The 24,330-nt window shown below is 45.8% G+C and overlaps 1 protein-coding gene across 1 annotated transcript in view; it reads left to right on the top strand.

The window, feature by feature from the left end:
• TEKT4 (tektin 4) overlaps positions 1 to 22,502 on the top strand; it is a 150,835-nt gene extending 128,333 nt beyond the window's left edge. The window contains exons 5-6 of the mRNA XM_068244155.1: positions 1,192 to 1,346; positions 22,213 to 22,502. Coding sequence (XP_068100256.1) covers positions 1,192 to 1,346; positions 22,213 to 22,429 — 372 coding nt within the window. The 3' untranslated portion in view covers positions 22,430 to 22,502. The remainder of the gene's footprint in view (positions 1 to 1,191; positions 1,347 to 22,212) is intronic.
• The last annotated feature ends 1,828 nt before the right edge of the window (positions 22,503 to 24,330 follow it).

Genomic DNA, 24,330 nt, shown 5'->3' on the forward strand with positions numbered 1-24,330 from the left:
ACCAGACAATTGAGTAGAGAAGCAGTTCTAGAACTATTCAGGCCACGTTAACAGTGGCCATTGTGTTCTCTGTGACAGCAGGAATACTACAGAACAGGACATTGGTGCCACGCGTCATGCTTGCATTGTGTCGGACAGTGAAGCATACAGTCAGTGAAAAGTATACTTTACTCATGCTGTTAACGAGCATTTACTGGTAATGCACTGCACGCAGTTTACCGATAACGCACTGCATGCAGTGCGTTACCATACCGCAACCTGTTGTACTGCAACGCACCTGCTACTCGGTGAACGTCACATAGGTGGTACATTGCTGAGCGGTAAGCCGTGTTACAAAGCGCCCATTACACACCACTGGGCTGGTGGCCTAAAGCCTTTTCAGTTGGTAAAATGTTTGAAAGAAGAGATTAAAGAGAAACTGTAACCAAGAATTGAACTTCATCCCAATTAGTAGCTGATGTCCCCTTTCACATTGGAAATCTTTTGCTTTTCTCAAGCGGATCATCAGGGGGCTCTATATGGCTAATATTGTGGTGAAACCCCTCCCACAGTGTGATGTCACGACCATAGTTCTGACATCACACTGTGGGAACATTGTTGCATCGTGGGAAATAACAGCTTTACAGCTGTTTCCAACTGCCAAAAAAGCAAGCAGCATCTCCTTCCACTGACATCACCTGCCAGCACTAAAAATGTCACCATGTGATAAATGTCAGAATTTAAATCAGGGAAAGATTTTACAATGGGCAAACACTGACTAAATCATTTATACATAATTATTGTAAAAATGAAACACTTTTTTAAAATATTATTTTCACTGGAGTTCTTCTTTAAAAATTATAAAACACATACATTTTTTGTACTGCATGCCTAGTTTAGTGACACTTTTAAAGGAGTCCTCCTTTAACATTACAGTTCAAAATAGGGTCACTATTATAAAAGATATATATGTGTAATTTTCCCAGCTGAGAGTACAGCTGCAGCCGGCAGCCATGATCCTTGTGTAAATACGCCGACACATCTAATTGTCAGCCTAGCGACCCCACATGCTAATATCCTTGCAAATATCAGAGTGTCTTTCAGAGTGACACGCCACCATTATTGGTTAGATAAAATATGATAAGCTTTTATGGCGGAAAGACTTGAGATTCATTTCTTTGGATTTACCTTCATTGCCCTCTCTTTATACAGACACTGGAGGAGATCAGAGATCAGGAGAATAACATATCAGCACTCAAGCAGGCCATTAAGGACAAAGAGGCGCCTATGAAAGTGGCTCAGACTCGTCTCTACGAGCGATCCTACAGGCCTAACGTGGAATTGTGCCGGGATCCTGTGCAGTTCCGGTGAGTTGGCTCTTCTGTTATAGGTGGGGTCCCAAAACTGGTCAAATTAGAAATTTAAAGGGACCCTGAGCAGTAAAAATGAACAAAACCGGTACTTACCTGGGGCTTTCTCCAGCCCACCGTAGGTAAGGAGTTCCCCCGGCATCCTCCTGGCTCCTCTCCCGGTCCTGCTCCAGAATACACCACTGGCGACACCCGAGCCGAGTGTCGGGCTGACACTTCCTTATCGGTGCCGCTCCGTCGTCATCATGCTGCCCGCTACGCATCATCACGGTGGTCGGCGTGACAGTACTGCGTGGTTTAGCGTTAGAAAACCGTGCATGCGCAGTTAAGGAAGTGCACCGATAAAGAAGTGTCAGCCCGACACTAGGCCCTGGTGTCCCCGGTGGTCTATTCTGCAGCGGGACCGGAAGAGCAGCCAGGAGGATGCCGGGGGACCTTCCGACTTACGGTAGGCTGGAGAAAGCCCCAGGTAAGTACCGATTTTGTTTATTTTTACTACTCGGGGTCCCTTTAAAGTCAATCTGTTTGTAGCAATCAGTAGAATACTGAGAAGTAGTTACATTGCTGGTGATGGTGTAGGAGATCACACCTGTTGAAGGGCCCAGCCCGTAACATGTAGTGTGCATGAAATGAATACATTTTGAATGGTAGTTCAAGCCTATAGTGTGCATCATTCTATCAGTCACTGGTCCCCAATGCCATTCTGCAGGACATGTTGTGCTGGGCCGTGGCTACATCCCCTACTTTACCACAGTGCAGCCACGGCTGTAAGTGTTAGCGTGTAATGTATTGTATATACAGGGGCGTAACAATAGACCCTGCAAGGCATGCAGCCACAGGGAGGCACAGAAGCCGCAGGAGGCCCTGTGGGGGGAGAAGTTTATTTTCCCTGTCCTGAGAGACTAATAAAGGGCTCGAAGAGAAAAAAATGTTCTGCTCTTTGCACAATTGTTCTAATGACTGCATCTGCTCAGTCACTAATAATGAATCATACAAATCATTCAGTGTTCAGCAGGGACTTGTATACAGCACTGCTCTACCCGCAGCCTCTCTACCCCTCCCCAAGTGCTGTGTGCTGTAGTGATGCTGGAGGAGTCTACAGAGCCAGTTCTGTTCCATCAGAGATGGACAGAGTAAGTGTAATAAGCTGAGGCTGTTGGTTTTCTGTTGGTTTTCTGTATGCGGTTTCTCCACACCATTTGTAATAACTGTTATCACGGCTGTTATCACGGCTGTCCTTGGCCTGGACAAGCCGTGCGCCTCCAGTCCCACCTATTCATTAGCCTCCTATTACCCGCAGCTGTCCCTTACACGCACGGACCGCCTCTTCTATCACTGCCTCCTCCATGGCTTGACGTTACTTGCGAGCACGGCCCGCCCCCTCCATCAGCCGCATTTGTGTTGCCCGTGTGCAGCAATATCAAGGTCAAAGGGTATATCTATTGCAGTTAGAATGCAGTCTGCACACCATTGTGAGCAGTCCAGTATATTTCATCACATGCAATTTATGTCCAGAGTAATCGCCAGCGATTGTTTCAGGGCCCAGCGGGTCCCTGGGATAAAAGTGAACGGAAATCAATCGGAAAATCAATTGAAATTCAGATCGACATGTTGGAAAAAATCGATCTGGCAGGTAAATCTGCCTGAAAATTGTATCGTTTGCACCTAGCACAAGACAAAATGTTGCCTGTACTTTAACAAAGGGGATCTGTTGTGGCCCTTTAACCACCTTTGGTGATTTATCTGAGATTACATGTGTGGTTACACACCATGAGAGCTTGCCAGGTGCTGGACCAGTAGTGTTGTTCAAGGTAACTCCTAAACTGTATATATTGAACAAGCATTCTTTATTGATAGATTATCCAGTGCCAATACGTTCTTTCACAGCCACGCCCCCCAGCCAGAAGATTAAGAGGGACACAGGGCTGCATTGGTGGGCTGACTATGGTAGGATTAGATTGTGAGCTTCTCTGAGGACAGTCAGTGACTTGACTATGTACTCTGTAAAGTGCTGCGCAAGATGTCAGTGCTATATAAATACATAATAATAATATGGTAGGACATCAGATTATCAGACCTCCCAACCTTTTGTGATGAATAAGGACACTTAAGCCACACCCCCGTCACATCCCTAGTCATGCATACCATAAAGAAAAATATGTTGTTTTATAATTCAAACCACAATGGTCCTTTCTATCCCGATTCATTTTCCTTCATATTAACATTTTAAAATTAGTAATATATCAATTTAAAGGATGGGGATACATTTTAGAGTCAATCAAACACATTTTTTAGTAGAGAAATATATATATATTTACATAGAAAGAGGGACAAAGTCCTAAAAGGGGGACAAATGAGGAGTAAAAAGGGACAGAGGGACAGGGCTCCCAAAGAGGGACTGTCCTTCCAAAAGAGGGACAGTTGGGAGCTATGGATTATGACTATGGTAGGGTACAGAAGAAGGCCACAAATAAATTCACTACAGAAAATATATGTCTAGGGACTGTAGTGAAACTGTAGTCAAAACATAATGAATAAAATTACTGTATTTTTCGGACTAGGTTTAGAGGGCAAGAACCTGAGAAAAAAAAATATACTAAACCTGGTGCGTCCATTGGTCCATTAGCGTCTTGGACATGTTCTCCCCAATTATTGTGTCTCACCGGCCCCTCTGTCCCATCTGCCCCTTTGTGTCTCCAGTGTCCTCATGTGTCCCATCTGCCCCCTGTGCCCTCCTGTCTCCCCTCTGGCCAGTGTCTCATGTCTCACTGGTCCCCTGCGTCCTAATGTGTCCCCTCTGTCCCCCTGTGACCTCATGTGTCCCCCTAAGATCAGTCTATCCTCATCTACTCCCCTGTGTCTGGTGTCCCCCTGTGCCTCGCCAACCCCCTCTGTCCCATCTGCCCCTATGACCTTGTGGGTGTCTCTGTGATCAGTGATCTCTATCTGCCACTGTGGCCAGTGTCCCTCTGTACCTCACCGGCCCCCTTTGTCCCATCTGCCCACTGTGACCTTGTGTGTGTTTGTCCCCTCATCAATCTAGCTCCATCTGCCGCCATGCCCGGTGTCCCTGTGTACGTCAACAGCCCCCTGTGTCCCTTCAGCCGCCTGTGTCCTCTTACTTGCCGCTGTCAAAACAATGTTGTAGAGGGGGATGCACGGCGTCTGGAGGCTCCAGCGAGCGAACCGCTAAATGGCTGCACGGAGGTCCTGGGTCTCTACACAGTGTGACACCGGACACGGGGGCAGATGTGACAGAGGGGGGCCAGTGAGACGCAGGAGGACACAGGACACTGGCCAGAGGGGAAACTTGAGAACACCAGAGACCGAGGCCAGCAAGAGGACAGGGGGCACTTATTGTGGACACCTTTGGACTATAAGACTTTTTCCCCCCACTTTTGGTACATATTTTTTATGATATAAATTTATAAATCACTTAGTCAGTGTCTGCCCATTGTAAAATCCTACCTCTCCCTGCATTACTTTCTGAAATTTATCACAGTCAGCCCAGCAACATCTTCAGTAATGGCAAATGATCTCTGCAGAATGTTTGTGTACTGGGAGTTCTAAAGCCAGCTGGTGTCCCAGAATGCTCTGGTGGTGGTTGGGGGGGGGGGGGGGGAGGGAGTCTGCATAATAAACAGCCTAGGCTAAGCCTCTGAGGGCATTGCTACAAACCAATATGCAGAACAAAATTAGCTATAGGAAGTGATTCTGATGTGGAAACCATAACATGTAATGTAAAAGTGGGTATCCTGAATAATTTACTGCATTCTACTATATGTCACTACAGAGCCTCTTTAAAAGTGCTTTAAAGAGTGCTGACTGCCACTTCACAGAGTAGCTGTGCCCCACAGCCTAAGCATTATTCTTCTGTAAATGATGTCAGAAGTTTCTGATCCCTGGGTAACCTGCTACTGGTTCATTGTTCTTTATTTAAGTGTCTGAAGATGGATGAGGTGGCTCTTAATAATGTGTCTCAGGCAATCAGAGGCTCCGAGGAGCTGTGAGTTATGTTCTGGCCATGCAGCACTGTCCATTGAGATCAGCCTATCAGTTTCATCATGCCGAAGCAGTCCGGACAGAGATGAAGTGTAATCATTGCCTGTCACTGTACACACACTGCACTAGGCTGAGAGGAAGCCATACAGACCGAGATACAGAGATTTTACATACCTCCCAACCTGGGAAGATGAGAACGAGAAACAAAGCGACAGGGACAGAGAGAGCAGCAGCGGGCAAACAGTGCATGTGCCCAGATAGGCTCAATGTGGCTAAAGGTGCCCATACATGGTACAATTTTTTCATTTTTTTTCGATTCGATTATTTCGTTAGATTTTTCCATTAGATGGAATATAAAGATTTTTCCAACATGTCTGATCAGATTTTTATAAAAAAAACTCAATCTAGGGAACTCAGAGAAAACGGATCATGTGTAAAACTCAAAATGTAATAAAACAATAAGAACAGTGATGCCCGTACATGATTAAACAATATAACAGCGTATATATCCCCATCTCTGGGTCGGGTGGATTGCAGCGTTCCACATACCCTTTCCTCATGTTGCGCTTGGTGTATAGACCTTGGCTCTGCCCTACCGGTTTCATCAATCAATGACTCACCAGGGGCTGATGAGTGCCTCCATTGTTGCCCATCATATTGTCCCCCAGGAGCGTAGCCATAGCAGCCGCTCCGGAGCCCTGTTGCATAGGGAGCCCCGGCGATACTTAATGCATTTACCACTAACTTGTGTTTCTTCACCCTCTGACTTTGTCTCAGTGCCCATGAACTTTTGAGCAGTGTTCATTGCAGGAGAATGTAAATTGCCCAATTAACTCGTATCCATAGGGTAGGTACAGGTGGAATTGCTTAAGAGCCTACATTTGAGAGCCCTATGAAAGTTTTGCTATAGGGCCCCATGACCTCTAGCTATGCCCCTGTTGCCCCGATCAGCGTTCCTTGTAATTCACTCAACAGCCGGATAGTGCAGGTAATAAAGGACACCTCAGGATGTCATAAGGACTCCAAAGAATTGTACAATTTAAATGGAGTTTAGAAGGAACTGGGATGTTGGCACACACTACAGGGAACATTGAAATGTTGGGATGTACTACAGGGGACACTATGAGGGGGGCATTCTCAACCCTGAGGCACACTGTGGGGGGCCAAGGCGGAGGCTTTAGAGGGCAGGTAGTACTGCTCATGGCAACAAAAGCGCAACGGGAGAACGCGAGGCCGGGCTGTGCATGTGCAAAGCCTACTGGCACGACTGAAGCTTTCCTAAGGGCCTGAGCCCACTAACGTAGTTGTATGCAGTTGTGTCCGCTTTTCAGCAACACATCAATGTTACAGATTCTGAAAAGCTGACACAACTGCGTTAGTGGGCTCAGGCACTTAGGGAGAAGATTAAAGACAAATGGAGCCTCCCAGGAGGACGGCGAGGGAGCCCACCTAGCACATGGGGCTAGAGGAAGCCCCAGGTAAGTATACATTCTTCTGTTTAAATCGGACCTGAACTCAGAAATTCCTCTCTGCTCTAAGAGATTAGCAACAGCATAATAACCTTTAAAGAAAAACAGCTGATACAAAACCTGCAATAAATCTGCAGTGTGTCTACTTCCTGCTTTCATGGGAGCGGCCATCGGGTTCACATCCTGTGTTTACAAATTAGCTGAGGCAGTCAGCTGACACAGCTGAGAGATCAAATTACAACTTGTGATTAATCACAAATGAGGGGGATTTAGACAGGCTAAACTCTCTAAGTACAGACAGAGTGCATTTCTCTATGTTTTCCTTCTTTTCTGTGCAATAGTTCAGGTTCACTTTAACTCCTCTCAGGTACACTTTAAGGCCAGGGCTTGGAAAGAAGTGATAAAAAGCATTATTGTCCAGCTGGCTTCACAGATAAGAAACGTACCATTTGCCTGAGGCCTGTGTGACAGCGTGACTATTACTCGGGTGCTTTGCGTTGAATTTGGACCTTTGCTGTGAATGTAAACCTGCCAGTCTCCCCATTGAGCGGGTACCTCACAGAGCAGCTCATCTCACTTCGTTCCTGCGCTATTACTAAATCAATAGAGGATTCTACAACACTTTCACACTTGCTCTCTTCAAAAATATAGCCCTGCGACAGCTCATATTGTGTGGCAGACTCATCCCCAGTGAGGCCGCATCACTAAACCAGCCGTGCAATCAGAGTATCAGGCCCAAGTAATGAAACAACCGCAGCATTGTGCGAAACAGACTGCAGCCAGGTAATCCTAATCGTGATGTATACGAAGTCTTAGCCTTGTCACTCTCCCGCGTCTAAATGAACGGGAGACACGCCTGTTAAAACGGATTTGCTTTGTTCACTTCCTGACAATCAACCCGCGGTGAATTTTCCTGCGTAGAATCGATCTAAGAAAATGTTAGGCATTCATTTTTCTTTCTCACAGGGGCCAAATCAATTCCCTGACCTCTGCTTAGATAGCAGTGCCTTCCCAATAGAGCCATTCCCAGCTATAGTACGAGCCAGGGCATGGAATCAACCGAGCTATTTTAGTATGACACACTGACGTGCGGAGTTCCATTTACCTTCCCGGTCTGCCAGGAGTCACTTTAGTGGAGACCAGAGGAGTACAATGATGAGAGAACACAGGGATGTAATAACCAATCACAGAGTGAAAGAAAAGCACATATCAATATAAGCACTGCACAGAAATCTTATAGCTCATGGAAATAGCTATAACACCGGAATCCTCTCAGAGATAGAGGCAGTTTTTAGTCATCAAGAAATCTATTTAAATGAGTAGCACAGAGACAGAACAAATACACAAAATTATTATATACAGTATCCTGTCCAAACATTGCTTTTAACAAGCTGTGGACCGCCTTTGCAGATTAACAGGTGGTCAGCTGCGCTCTTGTTCTTCTACGACGCTCGCTCTTGTCAGTGTGCGCAGCAGATCCCAGCAATCAGCCTGCCAGCCAATGATCGGCGCTGGCAGGCTGCTTTTTTGTGAGGGGGCTCACAATCTAATCCCTACCATAGTCATATGTAGTATGTGTCATGTAGTGTATGTACAGTATCTTAGTCAAGGGACAATTTAGGGGGAAGCCAATTAACTTATCTCTATGTTGTTTTTTTGTGGTTTTTTTTTTTTTTTTTATAGAATTGTGGTCTTTTTACTATTAAAATAATTAAAACTAAAAATAGCAGCAGCAATCAAATACCACCAAAATAAATTTCTATTTGTGAGGATAAAAGGAGGTAACATTTATTTTGGTGCTAAGTTGTTTGACCAAGCAATAAGCTGTTAAAGTTGTGAAGTGCCGAATTGTAAAAAATAACCTGGTCACTAGGGGGGTATAAACCTCTGGGGCTCAAGTGGTTAAAGTGGACCTGAACTCTTGCACAGGGCAGAAGGAAACAGAGAATAATGCACCCTGTATGTATTTAGAGAGAAGAGCCTGTCTAATACCCCCTTATCTGTGACTAATCACAAGTGTAATTTAACCTCTCAGCTGTGTCAGCTGGCTGCCTCAGCAGAGCAGCTAATTTGTTAACACAGGATGTTAACTCTATGTCTGCTTCCATGAGAGCAGGAAGTAGGCACACTGCAGATTTAATGCAGGATTTGTACCAGCTGTAACAAAGAAATGTTTTTTCTTTAAAAATTATTAAGCTGTAGCTTATCTATTACAGTAGATAGGAATTTCTGAGTTCAGGTCCACTTTAAAAGGCTTCTAATAAAGAAGGTGGAAAAAATATGCTATATGCAGTTTTGGGCCTGATGCACTATATGTCTGTAAAGTTGCGGTGGGCAGGCAGTGCACGGCATTTTTACTGGTGCTTACACAACGTCCTATTAACACATTAGCGACACACGCGTTCTCAGGTTAGCGTGCACATTGCTATGGTAACTCATAGCATTATGCACATTACCATAACAACGCATATGTTAACCCAGTAATGGTGCTAATGGGTTAGCGGATGGTTTTCTCGCTGTTAGTACTGTTACCTGCGCAAAGCAACTTTTCCGGCATGTAGGTTAATCCTGTAGTCTTCTAAAAGCAGGAGTTTGCAGTGGACAGGCATGTAGGGCAAAGGAAGATGATGTCAGAGGCATAGGCAAACACAGGGGGGGATTACAGCTGCCCAGAATCCCCCCTCAGACCAGGGTCAGTGCAGTGTCTGAGAACATGAACAGGTTGAGACACCCAAATATCTGCAGGCATCCTGCAGCTTACAGTACTGCCCCTTTTCTTTCCACACCTGGCTATCTATGCTGGGGAAGGGGGGCTGCTAATACTGGGGGCACATCTGGCTAGCATGGAGCAGCAGTGTGTGTACAGAGCATGGAGCAGCAATGTGTGTACAGAGCATGGAGGAGCAGCGTGTGTACAGAGCATGAAGCAGCTCTGGGGAAATTAACAGAGTCAGGTATGAGCACAGCCCCGTGCCCTGCTGTGTGAATGCTTCACTTTCCCCTTCATTACCAATGTCAGCTGTCCTCATTATTATCTGTATTCAAAATGCTCCTGATCGATCCCATTGGATCCCGTTGGTCAGATGGGAAATTGCATTATGTGTACCCAGCGTGACGTCCTACCATATGATTATACAGTATTGTGTGTGGCTGAGGGAGACCTTTCAGGAATCCCCCCCTCGAAAATCCTGGGTTTGCCCCTGAGAGGGAGTTGCTTTTGAAAAGGGATTTGCATCCCTTCCCTCTTAGCAGCAACCTCTGAGTGTATTCTCAAGGGACTGCAAACCCCAGGGGTGTGTGCAAGAGGGTAGAGATGGCCCAAACTGTTCACTAGTGGACAGTTCCTGGCGAATGGGGGCTGTTCGCCGTTTTAATTTAATGTACATTCTATTGTTAAAAATGTGAATAGAAACAACAAATTTGCAGGGTATGTTAAAAAAGGACAGTGAAAACAAGAAGATTAATTTTGTCTTCAAAAAGACCTTATAGTTTTTGAGAAATTTGATTTTAAAGTTAGAGGAAAAAAGTCGCAATTTAAGTGTGGTAAAATGACAGATAATGTATTAATGTATTATATATATGTAACATCAGTGGATTGAGACTGCAATATCTATACCCACCACACGATGGCAACCTCACCCCTCTTGCAGAGTTAAAGGAAGTGGACAGAGGGGGGTGATGGGGGGAGGACAGGAGGAAGTGAGGGGACAAAAGGAGGAAGAGGAGAACAAAGGAGAGAGGCTGGAGAGACGTGTGGATCTCTCTGTCCCAGCCTCTGCGTAAGCGATCTTCGTGTGGTTCAGAGGAACGGACCAGGGCAGAAAGAGGAGTACAATCAGGCTCCAATTGATGCTTTGAAGCCAGGATAGCAAGGAGTTGGACGCGAAACAAGCCACCAGCGACCAGACAGGAGGAATCATCTCACCCAGCCCAGAGGACAAGCCATTCCTGAAGGTTTCTTGCTGCAGCGACTAGATGGGTGAGGGGCCTGTGGCCACAGTACTTTGCGTTTAATTGTGCCTTCGCCTGGCGAGCGAGAAGGGGCCACTGCCCGTCTCAGCTCAGAGTCCTTTGGAGAGCTGGTCGTGCCATGTGGATTACAAATACCTTCTCTTGAAGGTCTGAGCGCTCCAACTGTAACTTGAATGGGCCCCATCGCTAGCAGACTTTATAGCAGTTTCACCACTGGCCAGTGGTTAGTCAGGGTTTGAAATGTTTTAGCTAAGTGCAGTAGCTAGTTGCACCTCCTCTGCTATTTGTGTGAATTGCATATAACTGTTTGCCTGTTTGATTGTTAAGAATTGTACAGCAGTTTTTGTCTCTCTCTCACCCAGTGCATTAAGGGGCAGAGTCTCTTCACGGGTGGACAGGGGAACAAACTCTATTTATGACTGTTGCACTATTGAACTGCTATTTCTGCTTCACTAACCCATTGTCACTAAGCTGTTGCTTTTATCTGATGCCATTGTACCCCTATACCATTGTGAACCCTGTTTGCCCACACCCTTCTCACAGGGCATCTTGTCTGCCCCTAATAAAACCCCTTATAGTTATTGGTGTGTCGGAGTATTAGAGGGTCCTTTCACAGGACGGGTCATCACTGGGGACAGTAGGAGAACCCAACTCTTACAGCAGCTCCTGTGGGAGTCAGTGCTACACGTGGGGGCTCGTCTTCTGGGATTCTAACCTAGCCCCTTAGAGTGATGACTGCCCTAGGAACAACGAGCCAGGCCAGCAAAATGGACCCAGTCACTGCTGCCCGCTGGTGTGAAGAAGAAAATGGTAGACTACAGTTCAGTGTGGTGATGGATATACCTGCTGATGGATGGACAGAGAATCAAATAGATAAAGCTATCACAGCCCTAGCACTTGATCGTCGGGTGTTCGTCTTAGACACACGGACTGATCCGGAGATCTCTCACACATATGCCCTGCTAGAAGTGAAAAAAGGCCTTCCCACTTGCTTCCAGAACACAATCTTACAGCTAACGGATGACATCAAAGTTCAGTTGATCCGACCAAGTCCCTCAACCAACCACTCAGACAGTTCCAGTGAAAGGCCACCAAGTAAAAGAGAGGTCTGCTCAGCCTCTGTTGACTCCATGCCCACCACCCCAGGATATCCACCCGCTTCCTTCTACACTGATATGGGAAAACTGATGGAAAATTTAGTGACAAATTCATTCCAACCTATCAGTTATGGGTACAGAAAACTGAGGGTTTGTTCTGGGCAGATACCTGTCCCATCCGGGGAAGATGACTTTGAGACCTGGATAGACCAGGCTGCACAGGCCTTAGATGAGTGGGAGGTCTCAGATACAGTCAAGCGACAGAGGATTGTAGAGAGTCTACGTGCCCCTGCTTCAGATGTTGTCCGGAATCTTAAAAGAGACCAGCCAGGTTGCACTGCCACAGAGTGTCTGGATGCCCTTCGTGAAGTTTTTGGGCAAATAGAAAGTTGTGCTGACTTGATACATCGGTTTTGACATACCTACCAAGAGGAAGGGGAACGCCTATCCACCTTTGTCACTCGCCTGGACAAGATCCTACACCAAGCAATCCTGAAAAAGGGAATGGCACAAGACAATGCAAGTGAGGCTTTATTGACTCAGATCCTAAAAGGTGCACAACCTTTAGACCCTATCATGCTGAAAATTCAAATGAGAGACCGAAGTGACCTTTTCACCTACTCAAAACTGATTAAGGCCATTCGAGAGAAAGAGACACTGTTGTCCGCTAAGTCCCAGAAGATGACCACCTCTGCTGGTTCTGGGCGAAGTAGTGGTAGTGCATCTGTGTACTTAGCACGAACCCCCTTGGAAGCTCCGGGAGAGATGGACAGTAAGACCCCTTCTACTGCTGAGGCCCTCACTCAGGCGATAACCCAGATGGTGCAGTCAAATTCCACTTTACAACAAGCTTTTACTGAGATTCAGAGGTCGATGATGCAAGTGATAGAGACTCAGGCAGGGATGCAACAGTCCATGGCTGATCTGCAGAGAGCTATTGCACACCCTACCCCAGAGGGCTCACAGCTATCCAGAGGAATGAAGAGTAGAAGATATTCAGCCAGAGTAGAGTGCTTTAATTGTGGGCAAACTGGACATTACCGAGCCCAATGCCCTAAACCCCGGCACTCTCGGACCTTAACAGAGGAAGTGCGCCAGGCCCTACAGGATCTTTTACCTGCCAAGCCGGCGGAAAACTTCAGAGGGCCCCGGTGAAGGAGCAAGCCGGGAGCCCACTTGCTTCAGACAGCTCCAGCCCGCATCAAAAGGCTGACTGGGCAATCGTACAGGAACCCTTGAGTAGGATTCCTAAGAGACAATCAAATACGCCTCCCTCAGCAATGGGCCCCAGTGTACAGGGAAGAAATACACATCAATGTGAGAAAGGCCACCAGGAGCATCGCTTAGAGCGTAACAGGAGGCCAAAAGGAGTACAAGCTCAACCAGCCAGGCCTACAAGTACACCTCCTTCTGGGCAAATCCCTGCTAACTTAGTGGGCCCCTCTCCAGTGGTGCCTGTTCAAATAGAGGGCATCTTCACAAGAGCGTTACTTGACTTGGGTGCACAAGTGACTTTATTATATTGGGACTTCTATGATAAGTATCTGCAGCACCTGCCCCTGCGAGAATTAAAAGACCTAGAGATCTGGGGAATTGGAACCGAGCAGCTCCCCTATGATGGGTATCTGCAGATCAAGTTGACCTTTGACCCACTGGTTGTTGGGCAACCGGGAACCTTTGACACCTTGGCCATTGTATGTTCTCGACCCCCAGGTTCAGTGAGAAGTTCTTTAATTGTGGGGACTAATACAGACCTGATAAGACGAATCTTGTCCCCCATAGCCTCCTGCTATGATCTACCACCAGAAGGTGTGCACCCCATGCTTCATCCAGTCTACCAACGTTTAGTCCAAGAACAGAGGGCTCCAGCCGAGGGAGTAGGAAGATTGTGGCGATTGGGGAAGAAGGAGAAACTGTTGCAACCAGGGGAAGTGGCATGCCTTCAGGCTTCAGTAAGACTGAGCTGGGATCTGCCGGGACCGCATGTCCTGCTAGAAACCATCCCTGGAGAGAAGACAGCCCCCGGGATAGAGTTGATCCCTGAAGTGATCCCAACAAAGGCACTACAGAAGGCTCAAGGAAAGATCTCCGTCAGTGTTTGTAACACCACTGACTCCCCAGTGAGGATCAAAGCCCGGATGCTTCTTGGACAGGTAGGCTCAGTCACCCCAATTTCGCCATCCCTTTCAGTGGGGGGAACTGAAGATGGAATCCCTGTAGACTGCTTCTACCCAGCAGACTCCCCGATATCTCCAGAATGGAAGAGCAGGATTCAAGCCCTGCTTCTGAAACGGCAAGAGTTATTCTCCAAGAGTGAATTTGATGTTGGGTGTGCGAAAAGTATTCAACATCGCATACGCCTACAGGAAGACAAGCCTTTCAGAGAGAGATCTCGTCGGATTCCATTTGGGGATTTGGAAGATTTGAGGGAACAGATTGCAGAGTTGAAGAGAGCTGGAGTGATCCGTGAATCCCGAAGTCCCTATGCCTCTCCCATAGTGGTGGTTCGGAAGAAGGATGGTTCCATCCGAATGTGCATAGACTATCGCACTCTTAACCGTCGTACCACCCCAGATCAGTACACAACCCCACGAATAGAAGATGCCCTACATTGCCTAACAGGAGCTAAGTGGTTCAGTGTACTGGATTTGCGCAGTGGGTATTACCAAATTCCCATGCACCCCGATGACAAAGAGAAGACCGCTTTTATCTGCCCTTTGGGGTTCTACGAATTTGAAAGAATGCCTCAAGGTCTTTCAGGAGCGCCTGCAACCTTCCAGAGGCTGATGGAGCGCACAGTGGGAGACATGCATCTGCTAGAAGTCTTGGTGTATCTGGATGACGTGATTGTCTTTGGAAGAACACTGGAGGAGCATGAGCAAAGGCTGGAGAAAGTACTGAGTCGACTTCAGGAAGAAGGACTGAAACTGTCCCTTGAGAAGTGCCAGTTTTGCCAACCGTCTGTCACCTATCTGGGGCATGTAGTCTCAGCTGAAGGCGTGGCCACAGACCCCAAGAAGCTGGAAGCTGTGGTCAATTGGCCTAGACCGCAAGATGTAGCGGGATTGAGATCATTCCTGGGGTTTTGCTCCTATTACCGAAGATTTGTGGAGGGTTTTGCCAAGATGGCCCAACCCCTTACTGAGCTCTTAAAGAATGAAGGTGAGGAAAGTGACTCGAAACTTTCAGACGAGGCTCAATCAGCCAAAGGGCCCAGAAGACCTCGAGAGTCAATACAGGAAGAGTGGTCCGATCGTTGTGAGGAAGAATTTCAGCAGCTGAAGTGGTGTCTAACCCATGCCCCAGTCCTAGCCTATGCTGATCCTACTCTTCCTTATGAACTGCATGTGGATGCTAGTAGAGAAGGGCTCGGTGGAGTGCTGTACCAAGAGCATGAACGGCATCTAAGACCTGTTGCTTATGTGAGTCGAAGTCTCTCCCCATCTGAGAAGAACTATCCTACCCACAAGCTGGAGTTCTTGGCTCTTAAATGGGCAGTAGTAGACAAGCTTAGGGACTACCTGTATGGGGCTGAATTTGTAGTCAAGACAGACAACAACCCACTCACCTACATCCTCACTACTGCTAAGTTAGATGCTACAGGACACAGATGGCTAGCTGCACTGGCTGAGTTCCGCTTCAGCTTGAAGTATCGACCAGGAGTGGGGAACAGAGATGCTGATGCCCTGTCCAGAAGGCCTCATAACACTGGAGCTTCGGAAAGAGACTGGACTCAGCTGACCCCAGAAGGGATACAAGCCTTGTGCCAGGGGGCAGAACATTGGGTCAGAGGAGTGACAGGGGCTGAAGTTGTTGGAGTCAGTACAAAAGGGGTCCCCAAACTCTACTGCAACCTGACCCAATTGAAGGATGGGAGCTTGCCCATCCTTAGAAAAAAGGATCTGAAGCAGGACCAGTCAGAAGATCCCCTCTGCCGACTGACCCTGGAGGCCCTAGAAAGCCAACGACCAGAGCTCCTGCAAACTGAATCTGTTGAGAAGGCCAAGATGGTTTACAGAGAATGGAATCGGCTACAGCTCCGAGACGGACTGGTCTACCGTAGAGCTCCTGTTGATGATCTGGAAGAAAAGTGGCAGTTATTCCTTCCTGAAAAACACAGAGAGACAATACTAGTGGCCTTGCATGATGACCATGGTCATTTGGGAGCAGAGAGGACTCTCGGCCTAGTCAAAGATAGATTCTACTGGCCCTGTATGAGGGCTGAAATAGAAAGCTACTGCCACTCATGTCTGCGGTGTATACAACGAAAGACCTTGCCCACTAGATCTGCCCCAATGGGTCACCTACAGAGCCAAGGCCCCATGGAGTTGGTATGCATGGATTTCCTGTGCCTGGAACCAGATATGAGCGGACAAGGAAGTATCTTAGTGGTGACTGATCACTTCACCCGATACGCCCAAGCTTTCCCCACAAGGAACCAAAAAGCTTCCACAGTAGCAAAAGTCCTAGTAGAGAAGTTCTTTGTCCATTATGGTCTACCGCAGCAGCTTCATTCAGACCAAGGTCGAGACATTGAGAGTAAACTCATCAGAGAGTTATTGCAAGTGCTGGGGGTGCAAAAGTCACGGACTACTCCTTACCACCCCCAGGGCGATCCACAACCCGAGCGGTTCAATCGCACACTTTTGAATATGTTAGGGACACTTACCTCTGAAAAGAAGCAGCACTGGAGTAAATATGTCTCAGCAGTGGTCCATGCATACAACAGCACAAAGCATGATACAACAGGATATTCACCTTACATGCTAATGTTTGGGAGAGAAGCTCGACTACCAGTGGATCTTGCCTTTGGCACCTCCACTGATGGGACTTCAGCTGCATCTCATAAAGGCTATGTTGACCGACTTCGGAGGAACCTGAAAACTGCCTATGAAAAGGCCCAAAGTGCTTCCAATATTCGGGAACAGCAAAACAAGAGAAGATTTGATCTGAGGGTTCGGGTCCATGACTTACAACCGGGTGACCGGGTGTTATTGAGGAACCTGGGCCTTCACAGGAAGCAGAAGTTAGCTGACCGGTGGAGCTCACAGCCTTACATTGTTTGTGCACGGTTGCCCGGCCTTCCAGTGTATCAGCTCCGTCCAGAGGGGAAGACAGGGCCCTTGAAGACTTGGCACCGCAATCACCTTCTACCACTGAATGAAACAGTGCGGGTGCCCCCTCCACGTGAACCACCCCTGCCTAAACGAACCCCAGTAACTCGGTCACAATTGCCTTCTACTGCAGTGGAAGAAGAGGATGACGAGGAAGAGGACCTGGAGATGGAATGGCTGTGGCGGTTTGACCCCATTGTTTCCACACCGCCTATAGAGGACAACTACTCTAGGCCATTAAGAGCTGATGCACAAGAATTCATACCACGGGCCCAGGTTGGGGAGGGGCCAGAACAGGTACCCACTGAGCCTGAAGAGGAAGGAGAGCCCCAAACTATGGCTGAGACCCCATCAATGCCACCTCGGGAGATTGTAACAGAATCCCCCGCGAGAGAGGTTGCAACTGAATTCCCTGCCAGAGAACCCCTAGAGCCTATGGAGCAGAGAACCAAACGACAGATCAAACCTCCCCTGAGGTTGACATATGACTCCAGAGGAAACAGTTCTGAAGAAGCCATCACCACCGTCTGCAGATCTACTAAGACACAAGTCCATCAGACCACTGTACCAGTGTGTGATACCTCCTGCCCTGTACCCGACACACCATGGTGGGAAGTCACACTGCCCACAACTCAGGATAGCTTCAGTTACCTAATTACATGTAGGTATTAAGTTAGATAATTGGTAGTTAAAACTTTGTTCTTTGGGGGCCAAAGACTTTCAGTGGGGGGAGAGTGTAACATCAGTGGATTGAGACTGCAATATCTATACCCACCACCTGATGGCAACCTCACCCCTCTTGCAGAGTTAAAGGAAGTGGACAGAGGGGGGTGATGGGGGGAGGACAGGAGGAAGTGAGGGGACAAAAGGAGGAAGAGGAGAACAAAGGAGAGAGGCTGGAGAGACGTGTGGATCTCTCTGTCCCAGCCTCTGCGTAAGCGATCTTCGTGTGGTTCAGAGGAACGGACCAGGGCAGAAAGAGGAGTACAATCAGGCTCCAATTGATGCTTTGAAGCCAGGATAGCAAGGAGTTGGACGCGAAACAAGCCACCAGCGACCAGACAGGAGGAATCATCTCACCCAGCCCAGAGGACAAGCCATTCCTGAAGGTTTCTTGCTGCAGCGACTAGATGGGTGAGGGGCCTGTGGCCACAGTACTTTGCGTTTAATTGTGCCTTCGCCTGGCGAGCGAGAAGGGGCCACTGCCCGTCTCAGCTCAGAGTCCTTTGGAGAGCTGGTCGTGCCATGTGGATTACAAATACCTTCTCTTGAAGGTCTGAGCGCTCCAACTGTAACTTGAATGGGCCCCATCGCTAGCAGACTTTATAGCAGTTTCACCACTGGCCAGTGGTTAGTCAGGGTTTGAAATGTTTTAGCTAAGTGCAGTAGCTAGTTGCACCTCCTCTGCTATTTGTGTGAATTGCATATAACTGTTTGCCTGTTTGATTGTTAAGAATTGTACAGCAGTTTTTGTCTCTCTCTCACCCAGTGCATTAAGGGGCAGAGTCTCTTCACGGGTGGACAGGGGAACAAACTCTATTTATGACTGTTGCACTATTGAACTGCTATTTCTGCTTCACTAACCCATTGTCACTAAGCTGTTGCTTTTATCTGATGCCATTGTACCCCTATACCATTGTGAACCCTGTTTGCCCACACCCTTCTCACAGGGCATCTTGTCTGCCCCTAATAAAACCCCTTATAGTTATTGGTGTGTCGGAGTATTAGAGGGTCCTTTCACAGGACGGGTCATCACTGGGGACAGTAGGAGAACCCAACTCTTACAGCAGCTCCTGTGGGAGTCAGTGCTACATATATATATATATATATATATATATATATATATATATATATATATATATATATATATATATATATATATATATATATGTATATATATACAGTGGTGTGAAAAACTATTTGCCCCCTTCCTGATTTCTTATTCTTTTGCATGTTTGTCACACTTAAATGTTTCTGCTCATCAAAAACCGTTACCTATTAGTAAAAAATAACATAATTGAACACAAAATGCAGTTTTAAATGATGGTTTTTATTATTTAGTGAGAAAAAAACCTCAAAACCTACATGGCCCTGTGTGAAAAAGAAATTGCCCCCTGAACCTAATAACTGGTTGGGCCACCCTTAGCAGCAATAACTGCAATCAAGCGTTTGCGATAACTTGCAACGAGTCTTTTACAGCGCTCTGGAGGACTTTTGGCCCACTCATCTTTGCAGAATTGTTGTAATTCAGCTTTATTTGAGGGTTTTCTAGCATGAACCGCCTTTTTAATGTCATGCCACAACATCTCAATAGGATTCAGGTCAGGACTTTGACTAGGCCACTCCAAAGTCTTCATTTTGTTTTTCTTCAGCCATTCAGAGGTGGATTTGCTGGTGTGTTTTGGGTCATTGTCCTGCTGCAGCACCCAAGATCGCTTCAGCTTGAGTTGACAAACAGATGGCCGGACATTCTCCTTCAGGATTTTTTGGTAGACAGTAGAATTCATGGTTCCATCTATCACAGCAAGCCTTCCAGGTCCTGAAGCAGCAAAACAACCCCAGACCATCACACTAGCACCACCATATCTTACTGTTGGTATGATGTTCTTTTGCTGAAATGCTGTGTTACTTCTATGCCAGATGTAACGGGACAGGCACCTTCCAAAAAGTTCAACTTTTGTCTCGTCGGTCCACAAGGTATTTTCCCAAAAGTCTTGGCAATCATTGAAATGTTTTTTAGCAAAATTGAGACGAGCCTTTGTTCTTTTTGCTTAAAAGTGGTTTGCGCCTTGGATATCTGCCATGCTGGCCGTTTTTGCCCAGTCTCTTTCTTATGGTGGAGTCGTGAACACTGACCTTAATTGAGGCAAGTGAGGCCTGCAGTTCTTTAGATGTTGTCCTGGGGTCTTTTGTGGCCTCTCGGATGAGTTTTCTCTGCACTCTTGGGGTAATTTTGGTCGGCCGGCCACTGCTGGGAAGGTTCATCACTGTTCCATGTTTTTGCCATTTGTGGATAATGGCTCTCACTGTGGTTCGCTGGAGTCCCAAAGGTTTAGAAATGGCTTTATAACCTTTACCAGACTGATAGATCTCAATTACAGTACTTTTGTTCTCATTTGTTCCTGAATTTCTTTGGATCTTGGCATGATGTCTAGCTTTTAAGGTGCTTTTGGTCTACTTCTCTGTGTCAGATAGCTCCCATTTAAGTGATTTCTTGATTGAAACAGGTGTGGCAGTAATCAGGCCTGGGGGTGACTACAGAAATTGAACTCAGGTGTGATAAACCACAGTTAAGTTATTTTTAAACAAGGGGGGCAATCACTTTTTCACACAGGGCCATGTAGATTTGGAGTTTTTTTTCTCACTAAATAATAAAAACCATCATTTAAAACTGCATTTTGTGTTCAATTATGTTATCTTTGACTAATAGTTAACGGTTTTTGATGAGCAGAAACATTTAAGTGTGACAAACATGCAAAAGAATAAGAAATCAGGAAGGGGGCAAATAGTTTTTCACACCACTGTATATATATATATGTATATATGTATATATATATATATATATATATATATATATATATATATATATATATATATATATATATATATATATATATATATATATATAGTGAGATGCAAAAGTTTGGGCAACCTTGTTAATTGTCATGATTTTCCTGTATAACTCGTTGGTTGTCACTATAATAAAATGTCAGTTAGACATATCATAAAGGAGATACACATAGTGATATTTGAGAAGTTAAATGAAGTTTATTGGATTTATAGAAAGTGCGCAATAATTGTTTAAACAAAATTAGGCAAATGCATAAATTTGGGCACCACAAAAAAAGAAATGAAATCAATATTTAGTAGATCCTCCTTTTGCAGAAATTACAGTCTCTAAACACTTCCTGTAGGTTCCAATGAGAGTCTGGATTCTGGTTGAAGGTATTTTGGACGATTCCTCTTTACAAAACATCTCTAGTTCATTCAGGTTTGATGGCTTCCAAGCATGGACAGCTCTCTTTAACTCACACTACAAATTTTCAATTATATTCAGGTCTGGGGACTGAGATGGCCATTCCAGAACGTTGTACTTGTTCCTCTGCATGAATGCCTTAGTGGATTTTGAGCAGTGTTTAGGGTCATTGTCTTGTTGAAAAATCCAGCCCCAGCATAGCTTCAGTTTTGTCACTGATTCCTGGACATTGGTCTCAAGAATCTGCTGGAACTGAGTGGAATCCATGCGTCCCACAACTTTGACAAGATTCCCAGTCTCTGCTCTGGCCACACAGCCCCACAGCATGATGGAACCACCACCATATTTTACTGTAGGTAGCTGGTGTTTTTCTCAGCATGCTGTGTTGTTTTTTCTCCATGCATAACGCCCCTTGTTATGCCCAAATAACTAAATCAGTCCACAGCACCTTATTCCAAACTGAAGCTAGCTTGTCCAAATGTGCTTTAGCATACCTCAAACAGCTCTGTTTGTGCTTTGGGCGGAGAAAAGGCTTCCTCTGCATCACTCTCGCATACTGCATCTCCTTGTCATACCGCATCTCATTGTAAAGTGTGCCGCATGGTTGACCGATGCACAGTGACTCCATCTGCAGCAAGATGATGTTGTAGGTCTTTGGTGCTGGTCTGTGGGTTGACTTTTACTGTTCTCACCATTCGTAGCTTCTGTTTATTGAAGATTTTTCTTGGCCTGCCACTTCGAGTCTTAACTTGAACTGAGCCTGTGATCTTCCATTTCCTCAATATGTTCCTAACTGTAGAAACAGACAGCTGAAATCTCTGAGACAGCTTTCTGTATCCTTCCCCTAAACCATGATGGTGAAAAATCTTTGTCCTTAGGTCATTTGAGAATTGTTTTGAGACCCCCATGTTGCTACTCTTCAGAGAAAATTAAATGAGGAGGGAAACTTACAATTGACCCCCTTAAATACTCTTTTTCTCATAATTAGATTCACCTGTGTATGTAGGGTAGGGGTCACTGAGCTTACTAAGCCAATTTGAGTTCCAATAATTAGTTCTAAAGGTTTTGGAATCAATAAAATGACAACCGTGCCCAAATTTACTTTGTACAGGTACTGAATAGCCATGTTGGCACGATGGCTACAGTTGGTTGCACATAATTATGTTATTCCCCTATGACACATATAAGAACAGCGTGTGCACGACCTCATGCTTCCTCGCTGTGTTTCTCCAGGCTGGTGAGCGAGGTGGGCGAGCTGACTGAGTCTGAAGAGTTCCTGAAGCAGAAGCTGGAAGAGGCGGAGAATTGTCTCCGGAATCTGGAGGACACCAGGATGTCGCTGGAGAAAGACATCGCCAACAAAGCCAACACTTTGTTTATTGACCGGGAGAAGTGCATGACCCATCGCACCCGCTACCCCAACATGGCCAAGCTCTCCGGCTACCAGTAGAGAGCGCTACAGAAGTCCGTTCAGAAATGAACCGAGTTTTAATAAACCCAGATTGGTTCATTATATGATAGAAGGTTGCTGTTCCTTTTTAAAATTCTTAAACTGAGGATATAAGAGATTCCTTACTTCTTTATGTAATTTTATTGAGATTGGCATAAATCTCTGGAAAAAAAATGGGCAACTCTCTGATGTCAGCTTTTGTATTGATCCATGTAGAGCCTTGAAATATTTAAGTTCTGAACAGATAATTTTTTTGGTGTATGTATTTAAAGTGTACACGAAGTAAACTTAATAGAAAAAACAGATAGGGATGGTCAATGAGATGCAAATACTTTACATGCATTATGCAAATGTTATATGCAAATGTATGCAGCTTGAACATGAACCAATCAAATCTTGCTGAGGCTAAATTTGATTGGTCCATTTTCAAGCTGCATGAATTTGCATACAAAATTTGCATAATCCTGCATCAACTCGAAATTATTTGCATTTCATTGACCATCCCTAAAACCAGATATGTATGGTACGTACACACTTGCGACTATGGCCGTTTGAAACAGCAGCTTAACGATCGGTCTGCCAACAATCGGGTAAAGAACTTTATCAAACGATCATTAAGGACAACGATGAACGAACGATATCGGCACGATGAGAAAATCCAACAGGACGGATCGTATCGCGCGACAATCGTTACAAAACTATAGTGTGTACAGACATCGGCCGAGAACGATCGTTACAAGGGCCAATGCGCCTGCGTTGGATTCTGCCCAGCTTCTGTACTTCCTGTGTAGCGCGACCCGTAAAGATTGTTACATTACAAATTTCAAATAAACTTTGTTTTCAAATTATCTATCATATATTTTTATCTATTGAAACTCCATGTTAGTGTTTTTTTTTATTTTATTTTATATAAATATGTACGCAACATTTCCCTCTGATCGTTCTTTTCTGCGAGATCGATCGTTAAAATGTGTATGATGATCGCTGCATCCCAATCGTTCCAAGGTGGTTCTTCTGGTAACTATCGTTCCTTACAAACGATCGTTATCGCAAGTGTGTACGTACCATTACCTATGAAAAGGGACGCCTCTGGATCCTGCAGAGGCTTCTTGTGTCCTGGAAACCACTGTTGCCTTGCATGGACCCCCGGGAACATATCCAATAAGAGCTTGTCAGATATGTTGTCCTGGCTGTGCTCTACGCTTTGTACAAGTGTGGCTGTACTTTGCCTGCACGAGTACAGCCTTACCTACACAGTAAACTGGAGTCCCTCATTCACGCTCCATGCTACTGTGCAGCCGCGGCCTCTCGTGCACAGTGGAGAGCGCAGGTGCAAACTTCAAGAGGGTCCTGGGCAGTGGTGGTGGTCTGGAGGAGGATGCGGAGCCTTCCCTCTTCATAGCTAAGCATCTTATTATTTTTTGAATTTCAAGATGAAGAGAAGACGAGGCTGGCACTGCAGTTCAGGAATTTATTAGCGTAAAAATTTAAAACGCTAATAAATTCCTGAACTGCAGTGCCAGCCTTGTCCTCTCTCCCTCTTGAAATTCATACATTTGTTTCTACGGCTTGAGCACGCCTCCTTAAAGGAACAGCCTCCTTATTGTCAAGATCTTTGCACAGGCTTGTCTAGGCCCCTGCCTTCGTGATTTTTGAATGCTGGAGCTGCATCTCTTTATTTTGCTTATTATTCCCATTGGTTTTGCCTCGGGTTTGCATTAATACCTTTGTCTTGCCAATGATCCAAATTTAGTTCTGTTTCCAAATATTGTAACAACCTAATAGAGAGTTGTATCATTGTATTTGACTAACAACCACATTAAAAACGTTTTGAAAATAAAGTGTATTTTTATTCCCATTAAAGACATGATCAAGCGATGGGCTTCCGAGTAGGAAGCCAC

The sequence above is a fragment of the Hyperolius riggenbachi genome, chromosome 7 (genome assembly GCF_040937935.1).
Source record: "Hyperolius riggenbachi isolate aHypRig1 chromosome 7, aHypRig1.pri, whole genome shotgun sequence".
NCBI lineage: Eukaryota > Metazoa > Chordata > Amphibia > Anura > Hyperoliidae > Hyperolius > Hyperolius riggenbachi.